Source organism: Mus pahari, chromosome 17 (genome assembly GCF_900095145.1).
Source record: "Mus pahari chromosome 17, PAHARI_EIJ_v1.1, whole genome shotgun sequence".
Taxonomy (NCBI): domain Eukaryota; kingdom Metazoa; phylum Chordata; class Mammalia; order Rodentia; family Muridae; genus Mus; species Mus pahari.
The window spans coordinates 64,845,761-64,870,348 of NC_034606.1; the positions used below are offsets into that span (position 1 = coordinate 64,845,761).

Sequence of the window (24,588 nt, forward strand, 5' to 3'; positions counted from 1 at the left end):
CCTCCCTCTCTCTCTCTCTCTCCCTCTCTCTCTTCCTTCCTTCCTTCCTTTCTTTCCTTCTTTCATTCTTTTCTTTCTTTCTTTTTTCTTTTTTTTTAAGATAAGTATGGGAATGGAGAGAGGGCTTAGAAGTTATAAAAGCACTGGCTATTATTCTAGAAGAGCTAGGTTCAGTGCCCAGCACCCACATGGTGGCTCATAATCATCTGTAAGTCCAGGTCTACGTACATACACAAAAGCAAACATTCAAATAAAATTAAAATAAATAAATCTTAAAAGAAAAATAAGCTATGGGTCACAAGAGCTATACAAGAGAGTTAAGACATAACTTTCAGTGTAAATGAAGTCTGTTTCGAGATTTCTAGAAACTCCAAGGTTTACAGTGAAAGGAGACTATAAACACCATTTGCTCCATTTTATGGACCAGGCCTTATTTTCAAAAAAGGCCATAAGGCACCAGCTTCAGGAATAAATCCCAAAAACTAAGTCATATGAACAGATCATAAAATCCAGAATAAAATAGCTCTAGGAACAGATTATAAAATCCAGAATAAAATAAAATAACCCCCCTCCCAAAGAACAACCTGGGGATAATCACAGAAAAGGGCAAATATCTTATCTCAGAACGGGCCATCTTCCCTGTTTCATCACATGACTGAACACTCATGACACAGGAATGTAGACCATTGATCATCTGTGACTGCTAACACCCAGTAAAAAAGGTTTAGATTACTTAATTCTTCCAGAAAGTTCCTCTGGTACCCTATAAGAAGGCCTGCATGCCTTTGTCTGGGGCCAACATTTCAAAGAATGGTTGACCCCTGCATGCTGGTTGGTTTTGCAGAATAAGCACTCTTTGTTTTTACATACTATCTGAGTGTGGGGTCCTCCAGCGATTTTCGGACCCTTACAATCAAAAAGTGTAACATAAAAACAATAAAACTAGGCGTTTAGGTCCAGGCTTGAGAATGTAACCTTTAGGACTCAATGTTCCAAGGCATGCTAATCATAAAACAGAGAGCGACATTCTTCCACCCACCTGCTTCCTGGGTGTTCGTTCAAAAAAAGGTCACCCTGACCATTGCTGGAACCCGTTATTCAAATGTGCTATTTTTAGAGGCTCATAGAAACTGTCTTGAGAAATAACCACACAATTATCAGGTATTTTTCCTTGTGACTTTGCACTTCCTCATGACTCTTAACTGGTATTTTTGGTATTTTCCAATAATGCCCTCCCCACCCCCTTGAGTTGTGGTTTCTTCCTTTAAATACACCCTTTCCCAGCTACTCAGGGCCGATGGTCCTCTGCCCCTGCGTGGTGTACGACTGTGGACCCCAGAGCGTGCCTGGAATAAAAGTCCTCTTGCGGTTTGCATCAAGACCCTTTCTCCTGAGTGATTTGGGGTATCGCCTCTCCTGAGTCAGAACGTGGGGTAGTCCCCATGTTGTGGGTCTTTCAACAACAGCTAGGAAACAAAAAATGGCCACAGATGCTCAGGGCTTATTAAGCATGATTCGCTGCAGTTTTAACATTTTTGTTTGAAACAGTCCCACATAAAGGGAATACCATCTATATGTAGGCAAACTTCACATCAAAGTTTGTTTTTTTAATCTATCTATATCTATTTACTTGCTTGTTTGTTTTTCGAGGCAGGGGTTTCTCTGTGTAGACCAGGCTGGCCTCAAACTCACAGATGGCCCTGCCTCGGCCTCCCAAGTGCTGGGATTAAAGGCATGCATGCCACCATGCTTGGCAGGTTTTTCCGTATTAAATATTTACTTATGATTGTGGGCATCCTGGGTGTATGACATAGGTGAGCATGCGTGGGCGAGCAATGGCGCCTGTGCCCGTGAGACGACATCTTCTGCAGCCTGCGCCCTCCCTCCTTCCAGGCCCTGTGGGCAAGCTCGTGAGGCCAGGGCTCTCTCTCACCTGACGCCATTGAGGCCTCCCTTCCCCTCTCACGCCCGTCTTCCTACCCTGAGGTGCTCACGGCCCTGCCCTGTGGGAAGGCCTTCTTTCCCAGCCGAGCCGGCCACATCCCGGAAGTCCTCTCCTGGGCGACTTCCGGAGAGCGAAGGTGGGAAGCAGCGGAGGACCAGCAGGCACCGCGCGGACCTGGCCGCCTCCGCTGCCATCTTGGAGCCTGGGGCCGCCATGGCGTCATGGGCGCTGAGCGCCGCCGCGCTGCTGTGCCTGGGCAGCGCCCTCGCGTACTCTGAGCTGCACTCGCTGTCCCTCGGGGAGGGCTCCAGCCCGGCGCCGGGTCAGGCCACCGTGCCAGGGCCTCCGGAAGAGGAGCAGCCGGTCACGAAGGGCAGTATCTGGTCATGCGCGGCCGTGCTGCCCCAGCACACGGGGACCTTGCCCGCTGTCCCCACCTCAGCCACTCAGGACTCAGCTCTCCCAGACCGTTGGTAGCCATGTCAGTGACACCTCAAAAATGCTCCGCACTCATTTTCTAGACAGACTTATTGACGTTCGTGGCTCAAAGGGCTGTTAGGTGACCTTCTCAGGAGGCAGTGGAGAATAATCAATCATTCAGTGGGTTAAATGGCAAGAATGATGGCTGTAGCTTGCAGGTCTGGATTTAGCAATTGCAGCTCTTGTTAGTTTTATACCAGAGATTGGAGACTTATGTACATTCTTCCTACACAACCTTTCTACTGAGCTATATCCCAAACACATGGAGGCACAGGCACGCACACAGGCTTTGAGAACAGGTCTCACCGTACAGTCCAGGCTGGCTTGGAATTTGTGATATAGCTGTCTGATCCTCTTGAATGCTGGGATTACACGTATTTACTACTACCGGGTGGTGGTGGCACACACCTTTGATCCCAGCGCTCCTCAGCCAGAGGAAAGTGATCTCTGAGTTCAAGGCCAGCCAGAGCTATACAGAAACTCTTATCTCGAAAACAGAAACAAAGAAATCTAGTGTATACTAGTATGCTGGCTGGATCTTAGACTTTTTCTTTGTTTGTTTGTTTCATGTATGTGAGTACATTGTAGCTGTCCTCAGACAGACGAGAAGAGGGCATCAGATCCCATTACAGATGGTTGTGAGCCACCATGTGGTTGCTGGGACTTGAACTCAGGACCTCTGAAAGAGCAGTCAGTGCTCTCAAACACTGAGTCATCTCTCCGGCCCAGATCTTAGACTCTTAATCACTATTTCACAAAGGAAAGAACATGGTACTTAGCTAGTGAAACTTTTATATTCTTGGGCCATAGAGTTATTAATAAATTATGTTGATTTTGTGTCTTACTAAGTAATCAAATATGGCATGTTTGTTTAAATTCCTTTGCCATTCAAAATTTCAGCTTGTCTCATCAATGTGTACATAGGACTGTAAAGGATTGTGCTAATGTATTCAGGTTAGGAAGTAACACAAAACATGGATGTTGATTCCAAATAATGTATTGCTTTGTTTTTAGATTGTGGAATAGCACCACTTAGAGGCGCAGTGGAAGGGTCTCGGATTATAGGAGGTACGCAAGCTGACACTGGCGCATGGCCATGGCAGGTTAGCCTGCAGGTTCAAGATGGTAACATTCTTATGCATGTATGTGGTGGTGCCCTAGTGAGAGACAGGTGGGTCCTCACAGCTGCTCACTGCACGAAAGAGGCTAGGTAGGTATTCATAATACAACTCCCATATATATACATGTATACATATTCTATTTGTATATGTAAAACCATGTTGTCCGTGGGTTGCGTTAATCTTTACTATATGCGGTCTGACAGAGGCTCTTCGGCTTCATCTGCTTAGAGTCATACAATCCCACTTTCATGTGATCTCTGTGACCAAAACATCATTTCCAAAACTGCCTCCATGGCACACGGATGCAGAATTCTCAGTTTCCATCCTAGTGCTTATACGGTATGGGGCAATTATGACAGACTTTCCTAAAGTGTCTCTTTGCTTTTTCTAAAACAGTTTCTTTTTATGCATGTGAGTGGTATGTATGTATGTATGTTCACTGTGTCCATCCCTGGTGCCCAGGGATGCCAGAGAGGGCATCTGGAGTTATAGATGGCTGTGATCATCACGAGGATGCTGGAGGAGAGGAGAGCCCGAGTCCTCTGCAAGAGCAGTAAATGCTCTTGACCCCAGCCAGCTCTCCAGCTCAGAAGCATCTCTTCTAAGATGCTGGTGAGCTGGGGGTAGTGGGGGGTGGCAGGATGGCACTGTATTCTATATCTGACTCTTTGCTAATTAACTTTCTCATCAACTTTTATGATAGATTATCTGATCGGTTCAGCCTTGCTTTTCGCTTTATTTGAAAGCAACATTGTGCAGTTTGTTAATAAACCATCCTTTGGTCAAGGGTTCATCCCTGTCCCACAGAACTCCAAAGGGTTTGGATCATGTATATTAATTAAATCAGGGCACCTTGATGACAAAGTGGGTAGATCTCGTACAAGCATATAGGTATATTGCCTCTAAGCACCGATGTACACTTCTAGCAAAAGGCAGAGGATGTTTGCTGTTCTGTGGTCCTGGGGGCTGAACCTAAGGCTTCACCCATGCCAGGTAAATATGGAGCTACTATTTTCAGCCATGCATATAACACTGAAAAGAGTGTGTGTGGAGGGATGGAGCTGGCACCCATTATCATTTCTCATTTATCTGTTTATTTTCTTTTATAACTGTGGTATATTCATGCCTCTGTGAGATTATCTAGATTAGGTTAGTTGAAGCGTGATCCACCCTGAGGGAGGTGACTTTTCTTTCTTACACTGAGTGAAAAGGAGAATGGAGTTAAGCTCTGGCTGGCCATCTGCCTCCCTCTGCTCCCTTCCTGACAAGCATGTCTAGCCTCCTGAAGCTCCTGCCTCCTTGCTTTCTCTGCCGTGATGGACTAGGACTGGGAACCAGAATAAAGCCTTCTCCCTTACATTGGTTTTATTGGGGTAGTTTATCCCAGCAGCGAGACAACTAGTAAAACTTTGTCAAAAAGCAAACCAAACTGATACAAAAAAACCCAAACCCAAAAACCAACCAACCAACCAAACAACGACAACAAAGAACCCAAATAAATCCTGTCTCATGTTAGAGTCCTTATTCACCTGTCTTCTTTTTAGTTTAATTTTTAAAAATTCTAGTGCTAAGATCCAGATGTTTTATTTTAGTATATTTCTAAAAATGAGGGGCCTGAGAGATGGCTCTGTGGTTAAAAGCTCTGGCTACTCTAACCAAGGACCATGCTTGGATTGGCAGCTTACAGTTCCCTGAGATACCAGTTTCAGGGCATCTGATGTCCTCTTCTGGCATTCTTGGGCATCAGGCACACACATGGTGCACAGATATATATGCAGACAGAACACAGTTTATTTTTAAATCTTAAATTATAAAAGGAGAGGACATATTTTCCCACATGCTTATCACATAGCTTCAAGGTTTTTTTTTTTTTTTTTGTTTTTTGTTTTTTTTTGGCTTTTCGAGACAGGGTTTCTCTGTGTAGCCCTGGCTGTCCTGGAGCTCACTTTGTAGACCAGGCTGGCCTCGAACTCAGAAATCCTCCTGCCTCTGCCTCCCGAGTGCTGGGATTAAAGGCATGCGCCACCACGCCCGGCTTCAAGTTTTAAACTTACATTGTTTAACAGTCTTTATCAGTGTATATTAATTTAGCATGACATGACATTCTACACATGTATGCAATGCATCACTCATGCACCCCTTGCCCCTCCCACCCATGCCTTATGGGTGCTAAGCCTGTACTGCCAGAGTTAACCTCTTCCCATGATTTCAAAGCCAGTTCCAGATCTATCATGGTGCCTGTCATAAAGGCAGCACCTCTGATTGAAAAGAACTTGAAGGTTTTAATCCATTTGGGGTTTACTTTGGTGATTTGTGTTATTTCAGGGATTTAACCTTTTCTTTCCAAATAGGTAGTTATCTCAAAGCCACAAATGGAGTAACTTAGCCCTCCATTCACTAGTAGTTCAAGCTATCCTAGTCGGCCATGGAGCTCTCGTGTGCTGGGGTCTGGTCTGAGTGTCCTGCCCAGCTTAACTCTCTCTGCTGCTGCGCCATGAAGTTTGGGCTTTTATTTTATACTCTGTGCCACATGGAAATACGCTTACAACTTTGTTTTCAGTCTGATATCTAGGGAAATGAAGGAAAATTATTTAAGTGGACCTCTGGGTAATAAGAATATTTGCTTTCTTTCAGAGATCCTCTGAAGTGGAGAGCGGTGATCGGGACCAATGACCTCACCCAGAGCCACCGCCACACCAGGAATGTAGGAATAACAGCCATCATCATCCCACCAGATTTCATTATGGAAACTTTCATAAATGATATCGCACTGTTCCGGCTAAAGAGAGCCGTGAGGTATAATGACTATATTCAGCCCATTTGTCTACCTTTTGGTGTTTTCCAAAAACTGGACCAAAACACAGCGTGTTTTATAAGTGGCTGGGGAAGAACCAAAGAAGAAGGTAACTATAGTCTGAATCCAACTGATGTGCCTTCCTGGTTGCTGGTAGAGGGAGGGAATCCATTTACATATAAATGTCCTTGTGTGCACTGGGCTACTGATTGATTAGATGCCTGTTGAGGGGTCAGATCCAGGGCTGTGCACACACTAGGCGAGCAGTCGACCACTAGGTTTTTTGTTTTTGTTTTTTTTGTTTTTTTGAGACAGGGTTTCTCTGTGTAGCCCTAGCTGTCCTGGAACTCACTTTGTAGACCAGGCTGGCCTCGAACTCAGAAATCCACCTGCCTCTGCCTCCCAAGTGCGCCACCATGCCCAGCTGACCACTAGGTTTTATTCCTGACCTGTTTTATATTTTTTCTTTATTTTTACCTCTTTATTGGCCCCAGAGCTAAACAACTGATTCTTATAAATCAGTTGTTTTGTTATGACAAAGAACATTTTTACTTTGTATTTTCTTCCTTTTGGAGAGAGAAACTTCCTTGCATAAGCAGAAGTAGGAACTCTGGTTATACACACCAAGGTACTTGAACAAATTTCACACCTGAGAGTGACAATCTGGTGTCCCTACAGGTCACAGAATGAGAGAATTCACACTTAAACCAGAAAGTTGGGGATTAGAGGACTCTCTCTACTTTCCTTTTCATCTAATGCCCTGTGCAGGATCGGGCAGGATGACTGCCTGGGATTCCTCCCTCCCACACAGGCACTGACCGTGGATCCATACACCTGGCGGGGAGAATAGAAAACCGCTGGCTTTGGTAGCAGCAGCTTCTGAGCAAGTCTGTCTCAGGCGCCTGCTCCCTCAGCATCCCTGTTGCAAATGCTGCCTACGCTGCTGCTGCCCCCACTACCGCTGCCCCCGCTGCCTCCATTCTGTTTGACCATCCTTCCAGCTGGTCTAGGTGTGTGCCACAGCACAGAGGCTATGGATGCCAAAAGCTGAGAGTCTAGAAACAGTGCCATATGTGTGTAATCCCAGTGTGGGCCAAGAGGATCAGGAATTCCAGGTCATCCTCAGCTATATGTGGAATGAACTCAAGGCCAGCTTAGGCTACATGAAATCCTGTCTTAACTACTACCTCCCTACCCCCATTCCCCCAACACTCCATCCATGCCTCTCAAAAAAGAAGCAGTTAGGACTCAAACTGAGGTAGGTCTCTGAGATTCTGAAGCGTGATTATTTAGCTACTATGTTGACCTGGTTCTTGAGGGGATCAGTTAGGAACATACTAGAGCAAGTGCTAAGACTTGTTTTCCATTGCATGTGGGCCCAGCAAGTAGTTATGGATTTCTTTTCTAAGACAGGGTCTCCTGTAGCCCAGACTAGCTTGTTGTCAAAGATGGCTGAGGCTGGGCATGCTGGTGTATACCTTACATCTCAGCACCTGGGAGACAGAGGCAGAGGGATCTCAGGAGTTCAAAGCAACCTCCCAAATCAGATGGCTGGGAACCTGGGCAGATGTGCACCATACATCCAGTTTTTATTTATTTTTATTTTTATTTTTATTTTTTTTTATTATTATTATTTTTTTTTTTTTTGGTTTTTCAAGACAGGGTTTCTCTGTATAGCCCTGGCTGTCCTGGAACTCACTNAAGTCATCAACTTGTTTCTATTAACAGCAATGCTTACAGGATATAATGACCTTCAGATTCCTTCATAGAGTTAGTGAAATTCTGTGGGAAATTATGAGAAATTATTTCAAATCAACAAAAACCATTCCATATTTAGCAGTATTTTTTTTCCCAAGACAGGGTTTCTCTGTATAGCCCTGGCTGTCCTGGAACTCACTTTGTAGACCAGGCTGGCCTCGAACTCAGAAATCCACCTGACTCTGCCTCCCGAGTGCTGAGATTAAAGGCATGTGCCATCACGCCTGGCACATCCATTTTTTTTTTATTTGTGATTATTTAGACAGTAATGGGAGAATGTTATAAATTACTGTTTTTCTTGAGCACTTTTAAAAAATGTTTCCACTGATTGATTGATTGATTGTATAAGTGGTCTGCTGCATGTATACCCACACACTGGAAGAGAGGAACAGATGCCCTTTTAGGGCATCTTGCCCTTATAGGGGATCCTAAGTCACCATGTGATTGCTGGGAATTGAACTCAGGACCTCTGGAAGAGCAGTCAGTGCTTTTAACCACTAAGCCATCTCTCCAGCCCTTTTCTTGAGCACTTCTGAATGAAGATAAGGAAAATAACATCATATAGGAGAAGAGTATCACAGTAGGATTGTAGTTCTAAATCTCAGCCTTGCCATGTCCTAACCAAGAGCATGGATAATCGGCCAGCTCTTTAGTCCCAGCACTTAAAAGGCAGAAGCACGCAGATCTGTGTGAGTTCAAGGCCAGACTGGTCTACATAAGTGCCAGGCCAGCCAGGCTACATAGAGAGACTGTCTCGAAATCAAACTAACTAGCTAGTTAACCAAAAGGGAGCATGGCCATCTTAATGCGCTGTTGACAGTTATTATAAAGTGACGATATAAGAACAGATGACTAGGTGTAACCCTGGGGCTGTGTGAGTCTCAAAGGACTAAGACACAGAGCAGTAGAGCAGGACACCCAGTGTCCTACCCTGACCACTGTGCACTGATGGGCGTGTGCACTGTCCCTGTTCACACTGTGTGTGTTTGTGTGTGTGTATGTGTGTAAATGTGTGCTCTTAGATGGTTCAGGGGTTAAGAGCACTTGTTGGTCTTACAGAGGACCTGGTTCAATTCCTAGAACACACATTGTGGCTCACAACCATCTATAACTTGAGTTCTAGGGGTCACATTGCTCTCTTCTGAACTCCACAGGCACCAAGCACACATACATGCTTACATGCATGCATATATACATACATGCAGGCAAAACAGCCATACACATAAAATACATCTTTAAAATGCATTCTCTTTAAAAGACACATCTCAGAGAATGGAGAGATAAGCTCTTGACTAAGAGAAAAGGATTTGCTCCAGAGATCTTGTGAGAGCTATGAACTTGTAGAGCTGAGTGAGTTGTAAATTTGCTGATGATTTGAAAAGCTACCTCGCCAAAGCAGACCACAGTTGCCAACAGTAAGTCCAGGCAAGGATGTGGAGAAACCAGAATGAATAGAGCTTAGTAAAATGGCCATGAATAAGATAAACATATACAGATCTGCTTCCTTTCTATGTCCTAGCAAAACTTAGGATAAGCCGGGCGTGGTGGCACACGCCTTTAATCCCAGCACTCGGGAGGCAAAGGCAGGCAGATTTCTGAGTTACAAAGTGAGTTCCAGGACAGCCAGGGCTGTACAGAAAAACCCTGTCTCTAAAAATAAAAAAAAAAGTGTGGGGGGGGGATATAATTTTAAAAGCCAGGGTCTGGAATAGCTGGAATAGGATACTGACACATAACATTACCCTACCTGAAATAAACTGGTCAGAAAATGCAGTGTAGTCTACAGTCCCATTTATATAGTGAAGGCCTCAGATGGGCGAACCACAGGCAGAATGTGCATAAGGAGCTCTGAACAGTCAGGGCATTGGGGAAGACACCTTGATTCAATGATAGAGAGCAGTCCCGTTCACTCCCTATCTTAAGGAAGGAAACCGGTTGACCCTCATTAAATGTGTATGCTCTAGTTTTTCAGGTCTTCATTTTTAAAAAGAAGGTCTCATGTAGCCCAGGCTGTCCTTAAACTCACTATGTAGGTGAGGATGACTTTGAGTTTATGATCCACATTTCCTTCCTGTATCCTGGGATCATAGACATGTATCACCACCCAGGTTCATGCAGCGTAGGGGCGGAAACCAAGGCTTTGTGCATGGTCGGCCAGAACTCCACACAGCACTGGCCCCATTTTTATTTTCTGAGTCTCACTCTGTGGCCCAGGCTATCCTTGAACCAATAGCAATCCTCCTGCTTCAGCTTCCAGCATACTAAAATTACATGTGTAGGTCAGCATACGTGGACTACATACCAAGGTTTTAAAGCACTGTAAAGTTGCCTGCAGTTAAGCTGTAACTTAAAGGGCTTTGTTGTTCTGCTGCTGACAGGCAATGGCACAACCATTTTACAAGAGGCGAAAGTACACTTCATCTCTCGGGAGATTTGTAACTCTGACAAGGGCTACGGCGGAATGGTTCCCAACACTTCATTCTGTGCAGGTCACGAAAGTGGAACCTTTGACTCATGCAGGGTAAGACCAAAGACTTAGATGTTTTCTAAAGCCCGGAGAACCCAAAGGCCTTTGCTCTGGTAATTTTAATTATCAGGCCTAATCCAAAACTCTGGTTTTTCCTACTTCAACCATCCAAACTCTTTGGGTTGAATTTCCGGGCTCTTATCCCTATCAGAATCAAATCCAGGCAATCCTCCCTCCCCTCCCCCCCCCCCCGTGTGTGTGTGTGTGTGTGTGTGTGTGTGTGTGTGGGTGTGTGTGGTTTTTGAGGCAGGATTTCTCTGTGTAGCCCTGGTTGCCCTGAACTTGCTCTGTTTACCAGGCTGGCCTCGAACTCAGAAATCTGCCTGCCTCTGCCTCCCAAGTGCTGGGATTAAAGTTTTGAGCCACCACTGCCTAGCTTATTATTTTATTTTATTTTTCTGGGTGACTTGCCTCTGTGTGTGTGTGTGTGTGTGTGTGTGTGTGTGTGTGTGTGTGTGGTGCCTGAGGAAGCCGGAAGAGAGTGTCAGATCCCCTGGAACTGGAGTTACAGATGGTTGTGAACAAGCTGCCTTGTGGGTGCTGGGAATTGAACCATGGTCCTCTGGAAGAACATCCAGTGCTCTTAACCTGAGCCACCTCTCCAGTCTCCTTTGTCTCCTCTTTTTTTGTCCCCCAGAACCATAATGCAGTGTGTAACTCAGTGGAGGTTTTAGAGTTGAGCCATCTCCTCAAGTTTACTTTCAGGACATATTTTGGTCACCACCAAAAAAAAAAAAAAATCTAAGAGTCAGGTGTCAGGGCTGGAGACAAGACTCCGTTAGCACTTGCGGTGCAAGCTTGGGGACATGATACAGCAGAGCAGGGATAGCAGAGCACGGCCCACCCACACCTCTAATCCCAAGGCCAGTGCAGGAGATGGGAAGCAGAGAGAGGGGAATCCCAGCAGCCTGCAGGCCTTGTAGGCAGCAGTAAAGAGAGAAACCCTGCCTTAGGCCAGAGGGACAGAAACCTGACAGCTGAGGCTGCCCTCTGACTGCTACTCATTTGCCATGACATTTATGACATGTGAAGATACTGGACATCATCCTGTGGCCTCCACACACATAGATGCTTATACATACATGTGCGCACCCACACTCAAAGGGAAACCACGCCTCATTCTCTCACCCTCTCCACACAGAGGCAGATCCTAACCTGTCGGGCTCCACATCCTTGGATTCATTTCTGGAAATACCAACATGGGGTCTGTCATGACTGCCTCGTTTATTCTGTCTGGGGTTTCTCAGACTGGAGAGTGCAGTAGTCCTGAGCGGTTACTTGTTTCCTTTCATCATGAAAATGCACTAAAGGAGGAGGGGTTATTCTGTCTCACACCTGAGGGGACAGAGTCTGCCTGTCATGTGCCTGCCCTCGGGGAACAGGCTGCTGCTGCTGCTCACAGCAACTCCCCTTCTCCTTTGCTTACAGTTGAGGCAGCACGCACCCTTATCCCAATTCTGAATACCCGCTCTACACGAGTGCTCTACAAGCCTCACCCCCCCCACCCCACCCCACCCCCGTTCTGTCTACCGTGTTTTGTTGCTGCTGCTGTGTCTGGCCATTGTTGCTTTGTGCTGAGGAGCCATGCCAGGGCCTTGTGCATGTTAGCAATGTTTTGCCACTGACCTCATTTGTTATTTGCTTGTTGTTTGAGACAAGGTCTCACTGTGTAGTCCAGGCTGGCCCAGAACTCAGAGCTCTGCCTGCATCTGCCTCCAAGTGCTGGGGTTCAAGGCATGAACCCTACACCCAGCTATTTGTTTTTGTACAGAGTATTATTTGGACCTTAAGTTTCCAGTTTTTATGAAATCCAATTTCCTTCTGGTCTTATCTCATATGACTCTTTCTCCATGTGGGAAACTGGAACTCTCAATTCTAACTGTGCCATGTCAGCCCTCTCGTGTTGACTCCTTATGCCTATTGCTGCTTCCAAGCCCACTGCCCTGAACTGCACATAGGTGCTCTGCACTCCACACAAGTGCCCTGACTTCTCTTCCTGTGTGTTCCTATTCCTGCAATCTGGGGTGTATGTCTCCTGTGGTCTCTTCCTTAAACATCTTTATGTGTGAAACATGTGGCTTAAATGAATGGCATCCCTGAGAAAACACCATCAAAAACAATTACTTCAATAACCATTGAGTGCCTGCTCAGAACCGGTCCTTAACCTCCAGACACGGAAAGAATGACTTGGGCTTCCTTGTGGCTATGAGGGCAGGGCCAGCACTCATGACCAGCACTTTTGGGTCTTGTAGAAAGCGTGAGAAGCTGGTTACTTAGGACACTGTTGACAGCCTTCCCCTGCCTCACACCTGCCGCATCAGCCAATCTCAACACTTGAGGACAAGGCGTGGTAGCAAAGGGCGGGCACACAGGCTGAAGCACTTTCTCAGCTGAATAGAGCCTTTCCCACACGATGCTAAAGCAAAGGAAACGTGCCAGTGGTCAGTGGTTTTCAATCTTTTCTATTCTTCCTCAATTATGTTTCTCCTGAGAACTGTGTTGTGAGATCCAAACAATTTCATTTATAGTATATTCCAGTTCACAGCCATGCAGATGAATTGATCCCCCTCTGTACCTGAGCAAGTGACACACCTCCTGTATAAGTTGGAATATTAGGCTGAAAATGTTGTCCTGATTTCCCAAGTGTTATATTCACATGTTAAGGGGGCGTCTTAGTAATGTGTGTGGCCTGGAGCCGTCCCAGCAAAACACCAGCTCCCTGTGCCCCTCCCCGTGCTTTACCCCGAGTGTAAGTGTAGAAAGAAAACCTGTGCTGTCCTTGGAGGTATGCCGAGAAGGGACATTCACAGAGCAGGTGTCGTGTAGCCAAGTTGTCTCAGCTCTGTGATTGCTAAGACATAACCAAACTCTCTTGGGATCTCTGGCAGGGTGACAGCGGTGGGCCACTGATGTGCTACCTACCGGAGCACAGAAGGTACTTTGTGATGGGAGTCACCAGTTACGGACATGGCTGTGGGCGGAGACATTTCCCCGGTGTCTATAGCAACCCGGACTTCTTCCAGCAGTGGATAACACAGTATTTATCACAAGGAAACACCAACCGCCTGTTCAATGTGGACATGGTATTTGGCCAGGTCCTCATAGCCCTAGGTTCTGTCATCCTACTAGGAGTAACATAAGGAACCTCTGGGGCGGAGGGTCACTCTGCCCCTGCGGTGTCTACACCAGAAAACTGTCTGCTTGGCTCACTCTAGTGCGTCCACGTCAACACTGGGTTGTTTTTGTTTTTGTTTTTGTTTTTTTAACAAAAAGGATTGTGACAAGTACATAGTTGTGACTTTGGGCACCAAACCCCATGTTTCCTCACTAAACCTTGATTCATAATTCTGTATTTGGAATACTTTCCTAGGGGTTGTATAAAATATTTGTTCACTATGTACTTTATGTGTATAAAAACCAATAAACAGCTTATAATTTAATTGAAAACTTTTTTAATGATTTACTTTTATTTTATGTGAATTTGTGTTTTTCCTACATGTATGTCTGTGTGAGGGTGTTAGATTTCTTGGAGCTGGAGTTACAGATGGTTGTGAACTCCCAAGTAGGTGCTGGGAATTGAACTCAGGACCTCTGGAAGAGCACCCAGTGCTCTTAATTGCTGAGCCCTCTCTCCAGCCTCAATTGGATTTTTTTTTTATAAACTAATTAAAAGATGTTTTAAGTTGGATTTTATTTTACTTCCTTATTAACTTGGATGTGGCAGCAGAAGGGTCCCAGTCGGTCTGCTCCACTGTTTCTGAGCATGGGCTGAGACCCCAGTACGACGGGAGAGAGAGGAGGTAAGCAAAACCACTCACTCCGGCTGGGCCAGGGTAGCGATGGCGCTGAAGCATTCACCTGAAAGTCATTCTCATACGGATTCCGAGATGAGGGTTCACTATGGAGTCCAGAATACATATGCTTCTCTTGCTTTCTCTCTCCCCCGGCTATGGCCGCCCTCTGCTTCTTTACTCTTCTCTCTCCGCTTTTCTATAATAAAGCTCTAAAACCATGGCCCGACTCTGCTCATCAAAACCTGCTGTGCTGGAGCAATGGAATGGGCCTACCCCTAAAGAGCCCATCTAATCTCCTACAGGAAGGCCTCCCAGCCTTTGCAGGCACCAGACCAAATCAAGAACTCTCACCCGCGGGGGAAACCAGCCAGCACCCTTTCCCCCCTGCCCCTTCTTCCTTCGTCCGGGGGCTGACCAAGCCGCCCCGGGGCCCCCACCTCGTTCTCAGCTCTTCTGTGACATACAGCAATGTCTGCGATGTCTGAGATTGAGAACCTTTTGTCCTTAGCCTCCGTGAGGTCCGGGGACCCCGGATTGCTCCCTCCCCACCTCCACGGACTGGGGTTCCATGGCTTCCCACAGCCAGACACCCATCTGGCAGTGTGGAGTGGAGAGCGTGCTGCAGTCTCCACCCACCCAGTGTCTCCGAGCTCTGGTGGGTCACTCCCACCTCTGTTTCCCCACGGCCGGTGCCCAACAAGTAATGTATTCTAAGGTGTTGTCCTTGTTGAAGCAGGGCCTTACGCAGTTCTGGCTGGCGTTGAACTCCTGACCCTCCTATCCCTGCCTTCCAGTTGCTGGGCTTACTAGATGTGAGCCCGCACACCAGGCATCATCTTAACACCCTAACATGCGAGTTGAGGCAGAGAGTAAATATGTAGTGGTGTTTGAGTACAAAATTGTTATGCTTCATGGTATGACAAATAGAACTTTTAGAGTAGAGAGCCAATGAGATAGCTCAGCAGGTGAGTGTGTTTGCGGCCAAGACCATGACAACCTGATTGTGATCCCTGGGACCCACGTAGTAAAGGAGACAAGTGACTCCCACAGTTGTCCTCTGACCTCCACACATGTACCCTGGCATGTATGCCTGTGTTCTACACACACACACACACACACACACACACACACACAATCTTCAAGAACTTAAAATATTGAAAAGAGTTGAGAAAGTAGCTCAACTGATAGAGGAGTTGATGCCCCCTTCTGGCCTCTCTGGGTACATGCACCCATATGTGCATATGCACACACATGTGCCCTTGTGCACACACACTACTTTTTAAATATAGTTAAAAATAGTTAAATAAGGGCTAGAGAGATGACTCAGTGGTTAAGAGCACTGACTGTTCTTCCAGATGTCCTGACTTCAATTCCTAGCAACCACATGGTGGCTCACAACCATCTGTAATAGGATCCAATGCCATCTTTTGGTGTGTCTGAAGACAGCGACAGTGTACTCGCACAAAATAAATAAGTCTTTAAAAAAATCATTTAAAAATGGTTAAATAAAAAGTACTTAAACAAAAATAAAAAGTTAAAAACTTAAAAGGGGGTAGGGGCTGGAAAGATGGCTCAGTTGCTAAAGGCTAGACTCACAACCAAAAAAGAAGGAACGCTGTCTTGAGACAGGGCTGGGAAGAGAGTTCAGTTGGCAATGTGCTGACCTTGTAAACCTGAGGACCCAAGTTTAATCTCCAAAATCACATTAAAATAATACGAATATAAGAATCTGGATTTGGGTGCACTTGCCACCACCACGGCTTAAGATGGTAGGCACAGGCAGATCTTTGGCGCATCCTTGGTGTTCACTAGCAACACCCCTGGCCTACTTCAGTAAAAACTAAACAGAAGCAGAAACAAAAGCAGAAGCAAAAGCAGAAGCCTGCCTTTGCATCTAAGCCCCTTGCACAGCCGTGGGTCTCGTGGGTCTGCTTACTCATCGGCTTCTTAAGATTTAGCCACCAGCCAGGTGTGGTGGCACTCCCCTTTAAGTCCAGCACCACACACACACACACACACACACACACACACACACGAGTCTCTCTTAGTTTGCCTGCCCCCACCCCCTCAAAAAGACTTAGTCACTGACATCTCCAGCTCTTCCTCTGGTTTTATCTTACCAGGTTATATGGTGGTTTTAGTGAGAACAGCCCCTACAGGCACATTGATTTGAATACTTGGTCCCCAGTTGGTGGAACAGTTTGGGAAGGATTAGTAGGTGTGGCCTTGCTGGAGGAGGCGTGCCACTGGGGGTAGGTTTTGAGGTTTCAACATCCCACCTCTTTACCAGTCAGCTCTCTTGCTTTTATCCTCCCTCTTCTCTCCTCCCTCCCTCCCTCCCTCCCTCCCTCCCTCCCTCCCCCTTGAGCTTGTGGGTCAGATGTGAGTGAGCTCTTAGCTCCTGCTGCAGCATCATGTCTGTCTCCTACCTCCATCTCCCTTCTGTGAGGATGGACTCATCCTCTACAACTATAAATAAATTCTTTCTTCTATGAGCTGCCCTGGTCAAGGTGTCTTAGCATAGCAATTAAACATAACGAAGACTGGTTATCATCCTTTCAAGACACCTCCAGAGCCATCTTCAAAAAAGTGGAAAAGTGGGGCTGGAGAGATGGCTCAGTGGTTAAGAGCACTGACTGCTCTTCCAGAGGTCCTGAGTTCAATTCCCAGCAACCACATGATGGCTCACAGCCATCTATAAGGGGAGTGCTTGCCTAGCATGCACAAAACCCAGCTTTGATACCCACTCCCACAATCCCAGCACTCCGGAGGTGGAGGCAGGGAGACGGCAAGTCCAAGCTCATCCTTAGTTACAAGCAAAGCTTGAGGTTAGCCTGGGCTAGGAGAGACCACATCTCAAAAACAAAACAATACAATTAGGGGTGTGACAGCAAGACGGCTTAGCAGGTAAAGGCACTTGACACCCAGTCCTGACAACTCTCACAAGTAGTCCCCTGACCTTCACACATGCACACCGTGTCTCAGGCATTCGAATACTTGCTCCTGTCTTAGTCAGGGTTTCTATTCCTGCACACACATCATGACCAAGAAGTAAGTTGGGGAGGAAAGGGTTTATTCAGCTTACATTTCCACATTGCTGTTCATCACCAAAGGAAGTCAGGACTGGAACTCCAACAGGTCAGGAAGCAGGAGCTGATGCAGAGGCCATGGAGGGATGTTCCTTATTGGCTTGCTTCCCCTGGCTCGCTTAGCTTGCTCTTATAGAACTTAAGACTACCAGTCCAGGAATGACACCACCCACAAGGGGACCTCCCACCATTGATCACTATTTAAGAAAATGCCTTACAGCTGGATCTCATGGAGACATTTCTTCAAGGGAGGCTCCTTTCTCTGTGATAACTTCAGCTTGTGTCAAATTGACACAGTAAACCAGCCAGTTCAGTCTACATTTGGTGTCTGCTTAGGGAGGATTAGAAGGTGTGGCCCTATGACTGCGCAGTGACACATATCCTTAATCTCAGCACTCAGGAGTAGACAGATCTTTGTCAGTTCCAGGACAGCTGGATCTACTGGATTCTAGGACAGCCAGGGCTATGTGGCTTTTTTGAAGGCAGTGTGACACTGGAGATCACACTGAGTGGGCTCAGAGGTCCCTCTGTCCCCTGCTTGCCGTATGAGGTGTGAGTTCTCAGCCGCTCTTGCTGCCATGACACCTTCACTTTCACCAGGCCGTTGCTCAGCCGTCATGGGCTCTACCCCTCTGGGAACTGTACACCCAATTCAATGCTCTTTTGTCATAAGTGGCCTTGCTCATGGTGGTTTATCACAGCAATAGAAAAGTAGCTAATGTAATTGTATATGTGGGCATGCACACATTCCCACACACAAACACACACACATGCACACACACACATATACACTATGTGCACATGCACACATATGTATACACATGAGCACACGCGTGCACACACATGCACAAGTGCACAGTTGCACATACACATGCACACTCATGCGTCCCCTGCTCCCAGGCACAGACAGAGGCACACACACACAGCGGTAGGAAAGGGTTCTTTTGTTGTTGGGTTAGGGTCTCACTATGTATCCCTGGCTGGCATAGACCTCACTGTATGAAACAGACTGACCTTGAATTCAAGATGCCCTTGCCCCTGCCCCTGTCCCTGCCCTGCTGGGCTTACAGGCAGTGCCACCAGGCCCAGCCTCCTAATAGCTTAATTTTTTCATAGCTCCAAACTGGAAATAACCCAATCACATATCAGTATCAGCAAGTGATAAGCTTATCACAAATGGGTGTAACAAGTAGTGAAGCAGTAAAACGGTCCCTGATCTGTTGACTGCTTAAAAACTCATGTGGGGCAGGGTGGGCTCAGTGGGTACCTGCCCTAGTCTTGCACCCTGTGACCCCGTGACCTGGGTGTCCCTGCACCGAGATGCACTACAACACCTGAATTCCAGCGCTCCTACAGTGATGTGAGAAGCAAGGACAGAACTGCATGAAAGCCAGTAAGTCAGCTGGTCTGTAGAAACAAGAGGGCCCCTGCTTCAGCAAGGTGGGAGGAGAGGACCCCCCCCCAAACTTGTCCTTGTTCTAGGGCCCTTGGCATGTGCATTCATGTGCACACACAACTTAACATAAATGTTACCACTGTCTAAGTTCTCTTCTGTATTTACGCTATGGAAGCCTCCTTTCTTCTCCAAAGCAAATGTGCTGAGTCAGAGTCAGGTGGGGAAGTCACTACTGTATGATCTACATATGTGAAATTAGTTGAGAAAAAAACGAGCCACAGTTGCTCTGAGAGGAGGGGGGAAGGAGGAGGGAGAGCAAGAAAGAGCAAAAGGACACTCAGAGAGTGACATACTGTGTTCCTGCTGACACGGGATGCATCCATACCTCAAATGTTAACTATACACACAAAACAGGTAAAGTTTAGGTCAATTTCTACTTCAGAGATCTTAAAAAATGAATTCAGTAGGGGCTGGAGAGGCCGTTCAGAGGTTAAGGGCATTTGCTGCTCTTGCCAAGGGCTCACAGCTGCCTGTAACTCTAGTCCTAGGGGACCTGATGCCCTTGTCTGGCTCTGCAGGCACCAGGCACACACGTGGTGCACACACATAGAGAAAACACCCAAACATGTAAGACTGAAAAAATAATAATCAGGAGGTAGGCACGGTAGCATACTCCTTTAATCCCAGCACTTAGGAGGCAGAGACAGGTGGATCTCTGTAAGTTCGAGGCCAGCCTGGTAGTTCCAGGATACTTAGGGGTACAGAGTGAGACTCTGTCACAAAAATACCAAAACAAAAACAAAAACAAATATAAAACAAACAATAGCTGGCTCCCATTCACACAGCCGTTGTGGTTCATTGCGCTCCACAGAGACAACCAGGGTGGGGGTGGGGGGTAAGAGCCGGGCAGGCACTGGGCGACCCTGTGCCTTGCGGAGGAAAATCCTTTGAGCACAGCCAAAGAAGTCAAGAGGCAAAATGTCCTTATATGCATGTTTGTGCAAAGTTGCTGGAACTTGGAGAAGGGGCGGCACCTGGATGTTTGTACCAGCGCGTCAGCTCCACAGTGTTCTCTACGAACTCAGAGAGACGGGGACCATGTCCACCAAAGAGAAGGAGAAATTTGAAGACATAGCAAAGGCGGACAAGGCTCATTATGAAAGAGAAATGAATGCCTACATCGCCTCAAAGAGGAGACCAAAAAGAAGTTCAAGGATCCAACGCACCCAAGCGGCTTCCTTCTGCCTGCTTCTTGTGCTGTTCCGAGTCCCACCCACAAAGCAAAGATCATGGTCCTGGCTTATCCACTGCTGATGTTGAAGAAACCAGGAGAGGTGGCGAGGTGTGGAGCAGCATCGCGTGGGCGACATGCAGTCCCGTGGGAAGGGGGCTGTGGAGCTGAAGGGAAAACGCTGCCTACAGAGCTAATGGGAACCCAAGGTAGCAGAAAAGGGGGATGGTCACGGCTGAAAGGAGCAAGAAAAAGAGGAGAGGAAGATGAGGAGGAGGATGAAGAGGGTGAGGAAGAAGCCGAGGAAGAGGAGGCCAAAGCTGATGATGATGGTGGTGATGAGATGAGGATGAAGTTGGTTCTAGCACAGTTTTTTTTCCTTGTCTATAAGCTATTTAAGTCTCCAAAACACAACTAACCCCTTTTAAAGAAAAAATTGCAATGTAAGGCCATGGATTTTTTTTTTAACTATATAGTGTCCTTTTTGTGTTTAGTTAACTACACTACCAAATATGTCTTCAGACAGCCCTGTCCTGGTGGTATTTCAACAACCACTAACTTTACCTGGTGCAGTCTGGGGGTTATAAATTGATGTGGAAATTTAAAGCAGTTGTTTTGTTTTGTTTGTTTGTTTTGATTTTTTGTGTAGTTCTTTTTTGGTGTAGTTTATCCCCCATCGCCAGTTGTCTGATGCAGCTCATCTGAGAATTAGGGTTGTTCTATTAGCTGAATACCATTCTGTAATGGAAAAAAAAAACCCAACTATGCAACTGTTGTGTTAATATTCTGAATGTGTCTAAGTAAATACATTTTTATTAAAAAAAAAAAAATAATGAGGGCTGTTGAGATGGCTCAGCGGTTAAGAGTACTGACTGCTCTTCCAGAGGTCATGAGTTCAAATCCCAGCAACCACATGATGGCTCACAACTATCCTTAATGAGAAACAAAAAAACAAACAAACAAACAAAAAACGCTATAGGCCAGAGTGAGCAGGGCTGGAGCAAAAGGGAAGGGGGGAGGAGAAGAGAAAAAAATAGTGAAAGTGGAGAAATTGAAACATTCTGGCCTCTGCACATATATGTATGTGCTCCAGCACACACACATGTGGAATAGTTGGTGTAATATTCCTGGTTGGTTGGTTTTTTTGACAGGTCTCTCTCTTCTATAGTTCTGAGAGGAGTATTGTAGAACTCACTGTATATGCCAGGCTGGCCTTGAACTCATAAAATCTGCCTGCCTCTGTCTCGCCAGTTTTGGGATTAAGATGTGTGCCACCAGGCCAGGCTGTTGCATTTGTAACATGTGTAGGGTATATAAAATATGAGTAGACATTAAACCCTTCATACACACGTCTTTCTGGATTAGGGATCAGTGACAGAGTACTTCCCTGGAATGCGAAAAGCCCAGAGTTCAGGCCTCAGTACCACCTCTGCCTCCAAATACAAGAATTAAAACAGAACCCAGCTCAGCCAGTGCCTACCACTCCCGTTTCAGGATATGAGTTTTTCCCCTCTGGATTCTGCGACCGCCACGCCTGTATTATCAGATGGCTGTGCTGGTCTCAGGTCATCTCCTCTGGAAATCAGCAGAGTGACTTTGTTGATCTGACTTGCTGAAGATTCTGAATATATTAGTTTCCTAAATCTTTTAGCTATATCTGTTCCCACTGTCATTCACACATCAAAGGCACTCAAGTTTTAAGTAGAATCGTAGAATCACTTAGATAGTTCTTAACTCGATTATGGCCTGTAAGACCATATGTTGAAAATGAAAACAAACAATTTAAAAGTAATTTATCTTCTTTGTGAATTTATGACTCAAAAAAACAATTCTGAACTCAAAGCAGCTGGGCATTGTGACAGAGACCTGCCATCTCAGCGCTGCTTGAGAAGTCACAGAGGGATCAAGAGAATTCAAGGCCGGCTGGGGCTAAGGAGCAAGACCCAGAACAAACCCCAACCAAACAGACTGGGGCTTGAAGGCACTTTATAAAGCCCATCAGACGCCAAACGGGGACTATCCTGAGCGCCTCTACTCTAAATGGGCGGAATTACATAATAACCAAGTATAATAAGATTGACAGTTGCATTTTAAACTGTCAAACAGCTCGAAACAGTGACATAGCAAAGATCCTTCTGATGAATAATTAACTGCTGAAATGCTCAGTTCAGAATGAGAACTGAGAAACTGTTGGGTGAGGCTTGGCAGGATTTCCTTTCACTTCCTTCACACAAAAACAGGTTTTGGGGTGGGGTGGGGAGAGGAGAAGGGAAGAATAAGCTTGCAATAAAAAGGGGTCTCTTCCCTGGTGCGCTGACCGGCTCCACGTGGGGACTCTTTCTAAAAAAGGGGTGGGTGACACGAAAGTACACACTGTTCACTAACCAACAGAGACAGGAAACTAGCTGCAGCCTCCAGACCCAAACAAAACCAGGCAGGACCAGGGTCAGGGTTCAGGCTGCAACCCTCCAAAGAGATGCCAGGGCGGGGGGAGGGGCAGTCTTGGACCACTGCTAGCCGGCCTGTGAGGATAGGGTGGGGGTGAGACGGGGTGGGGGTGGGGCGGGGTGGGAGTCAGGCTGCAATCCGAGCCCTACCCAGCTCTGCAATTTTGTTTTTTGTTTTGTTTTGTTTTGTTTTGTTTTTTTCGGCCCAGCCGGCGCCTCCTTCCTCCCTGATTGGCTCTGGAGATAGGCCAGGAGCCTGCGCTCTCCTTCCCGAGGAGACACTTCTGGGGAAGCAGTAGCCCTTTCTCCTTTATTCACAAAGATGACGCTCGCCGTCCTGGCCCTGCGGCTGGTGGTCTGTACCCTGGCGCTTCCCATGTTTCTACTGAACCTTCTAGGGGTGTGGAGCTGGGTATGCAAAAAGTGCTTTCCCTACTTCCTGAAGCGATTCACCGTGATGTACAATGAGCAGATGGCGAGCCGAAAGCGGGAGCTCTTCAGCAATCTGCAGGAGTTTGCGGGCCCCTCAGGGAAGCTGACTCTGCTGGAGGTGGGCTGTGGCACCGGGGCCAACTTCAAGTTCTATCCCCCCGGCTGCAGGGTCACTTGTATCGACCCCAACCCCAACTTCGAAAAGTTCTTGTTCAAGAGCGTCGCAGAGAACCGGCAGCTGCAGTTTGAGCGCTTCCTGGTGGCAGCAGGGGAGGACATGCACCAGGTGACCGATGGCTCTGTGGACGTGGTGGTCTGCACCCTGGTGCTGTGCTCAGTGAAGAACCAAGAGAAGATTCTGCGTGAGGTGTGCCGAGTGCTGAAGCCGGTGAGTGGCAGGAGTGAGGACTGGCTAGCTGCAGCTATCATGAGTGAGGGTGGGTTCTAAACCAATAAAAACAAATGACTCCAGAAGAATTTTGCAAAAGAGAGTAAGGGCTGACAAATCAGAATCTAGAAAGTTCTAAACTGTCGAGGGGGAAAAGACTGTGGATAGTTTAAATGTCAAACTTGGTAACAGAAGCTCCCAGAAACAGCTGAGGGGGGTCATACCACTAAAACAAGCAAGAAACCTTACAAGTCCTGGCCAGCACTGGGAGGCAGAGGCAGGTGGATCTCTAGAGGTTCAGGCCAGACTGCTCTACATAGTGAGGGCTCGGTCAGCCAGCGATGCGCAGAGACCATGTCTCCAAAATAAAACAAGAAAAATTTACAGATACTAATTCGGTGTTTTGAAATCGGTCAGAGAAAAAGATGAGCAACTGGGCAGGAACCAGAGAATAAACTAAAGTAGACAATCATGAGACAGACTGTAAGGCCGTGATTGCTTAGGACAGTTTCAGAGACTTACAGTCTGTAGTGCTGGGGGTGGGGAGGGGGGTCTGGTAAGGACCCCCTCATTCAGGAAGGGGTTTGGAACGCTCATTGAGAAACATCAAAATGTCAAGTGAATGTACTATCTCTATTAGAGATTCATCTATAGCTACACATATGTAAAACCTTGTCCATCCCTTGGGTTCTCTCTCTCTCTCTCTCTCTCTCTCTCTCTCTCTCTCTCAAGATTTCTTTGTTTTGTTTATTTGAGTACACTGACACTGTAGCTGTCCTCAGACACATCAGAAGAGGGCACTGGATGGTTGTGAGCCACCATGTGGCTGCTGGGATTTGAACTCAGGACCTCTGGAAGAGCAGTCAGTGCTCTTAACCACTGAGCCATCTCTCTAGCACCCCAAGCATGAACATTAAAAGAGCATTTGCAGTACTGCAAACTAGAAGGAGACTGTGTGTGGATGGGAGCTTATTATAGTCAGTAACTCTGTAATGATTACAAAGATAAAGAGCTGGGTATGGCGGATCACACATACAAACCCACTGACAGTCTCTGGGTCTCAGAGGCAAGCCTGGGCTATGCATGGTGATCAAGGCCAGCCTGAATTATGTAATAAAATTCTATCAAAAATCAAAACAAATGAAAACTTTAAAAAAAAAGTCTAACAGAAACAAACACAGCTTTT

General features: G+C 46.5%; 2 protein-coding genes across 2 annotated transcripts in view; both read left to right on the forward strand.

The window, feature by feature from the left end:
- The first annotated feature begins 2,131 nt into the window (after positions 1-2,131).
- Positions 2,132-14,063, forward strand: Tmprss12 (transmembrane serine protease 12). The gene is made up of 5 exons (XM_021217418.1): positions 2,132-2,318; positions 3,440-3,635; positions 6,181-6,449; positions 10,477-10,619; positions 13,514-14,063. The coding sequence occupies exons 1-5, from the start codon at positions 2,159-2,161 to the stop codon at positions 13,763-13,765; spliced, it is 1,020 nt and encodes a 339-aa protein (XP_021073077.1). The 5' UTR covers positions 2,132-2,158; the 3' UTR covers positions 13,766-14,063.
- Positions 14,064-22,755: 8,692 nt separating this feature from the next.
- Positions 22,756-24,588, forward strand: part of Mettl7a (methyltransferase like 7A) — a 6,303-nt gene continuing 4,470 nt past the window's right edge. The window contains exon 1 of the mRNA XM_021216994.2: positions 22,756-23,402. Coding sequence (XP_021072653.1) covers positions 22,905-23,402 — 498 coding nt within the window. The 5' untranslated portion in view covers positions 22,756-22,904. The remainder of the gene's footprint in view (positions 23,403-24,588) is intronic.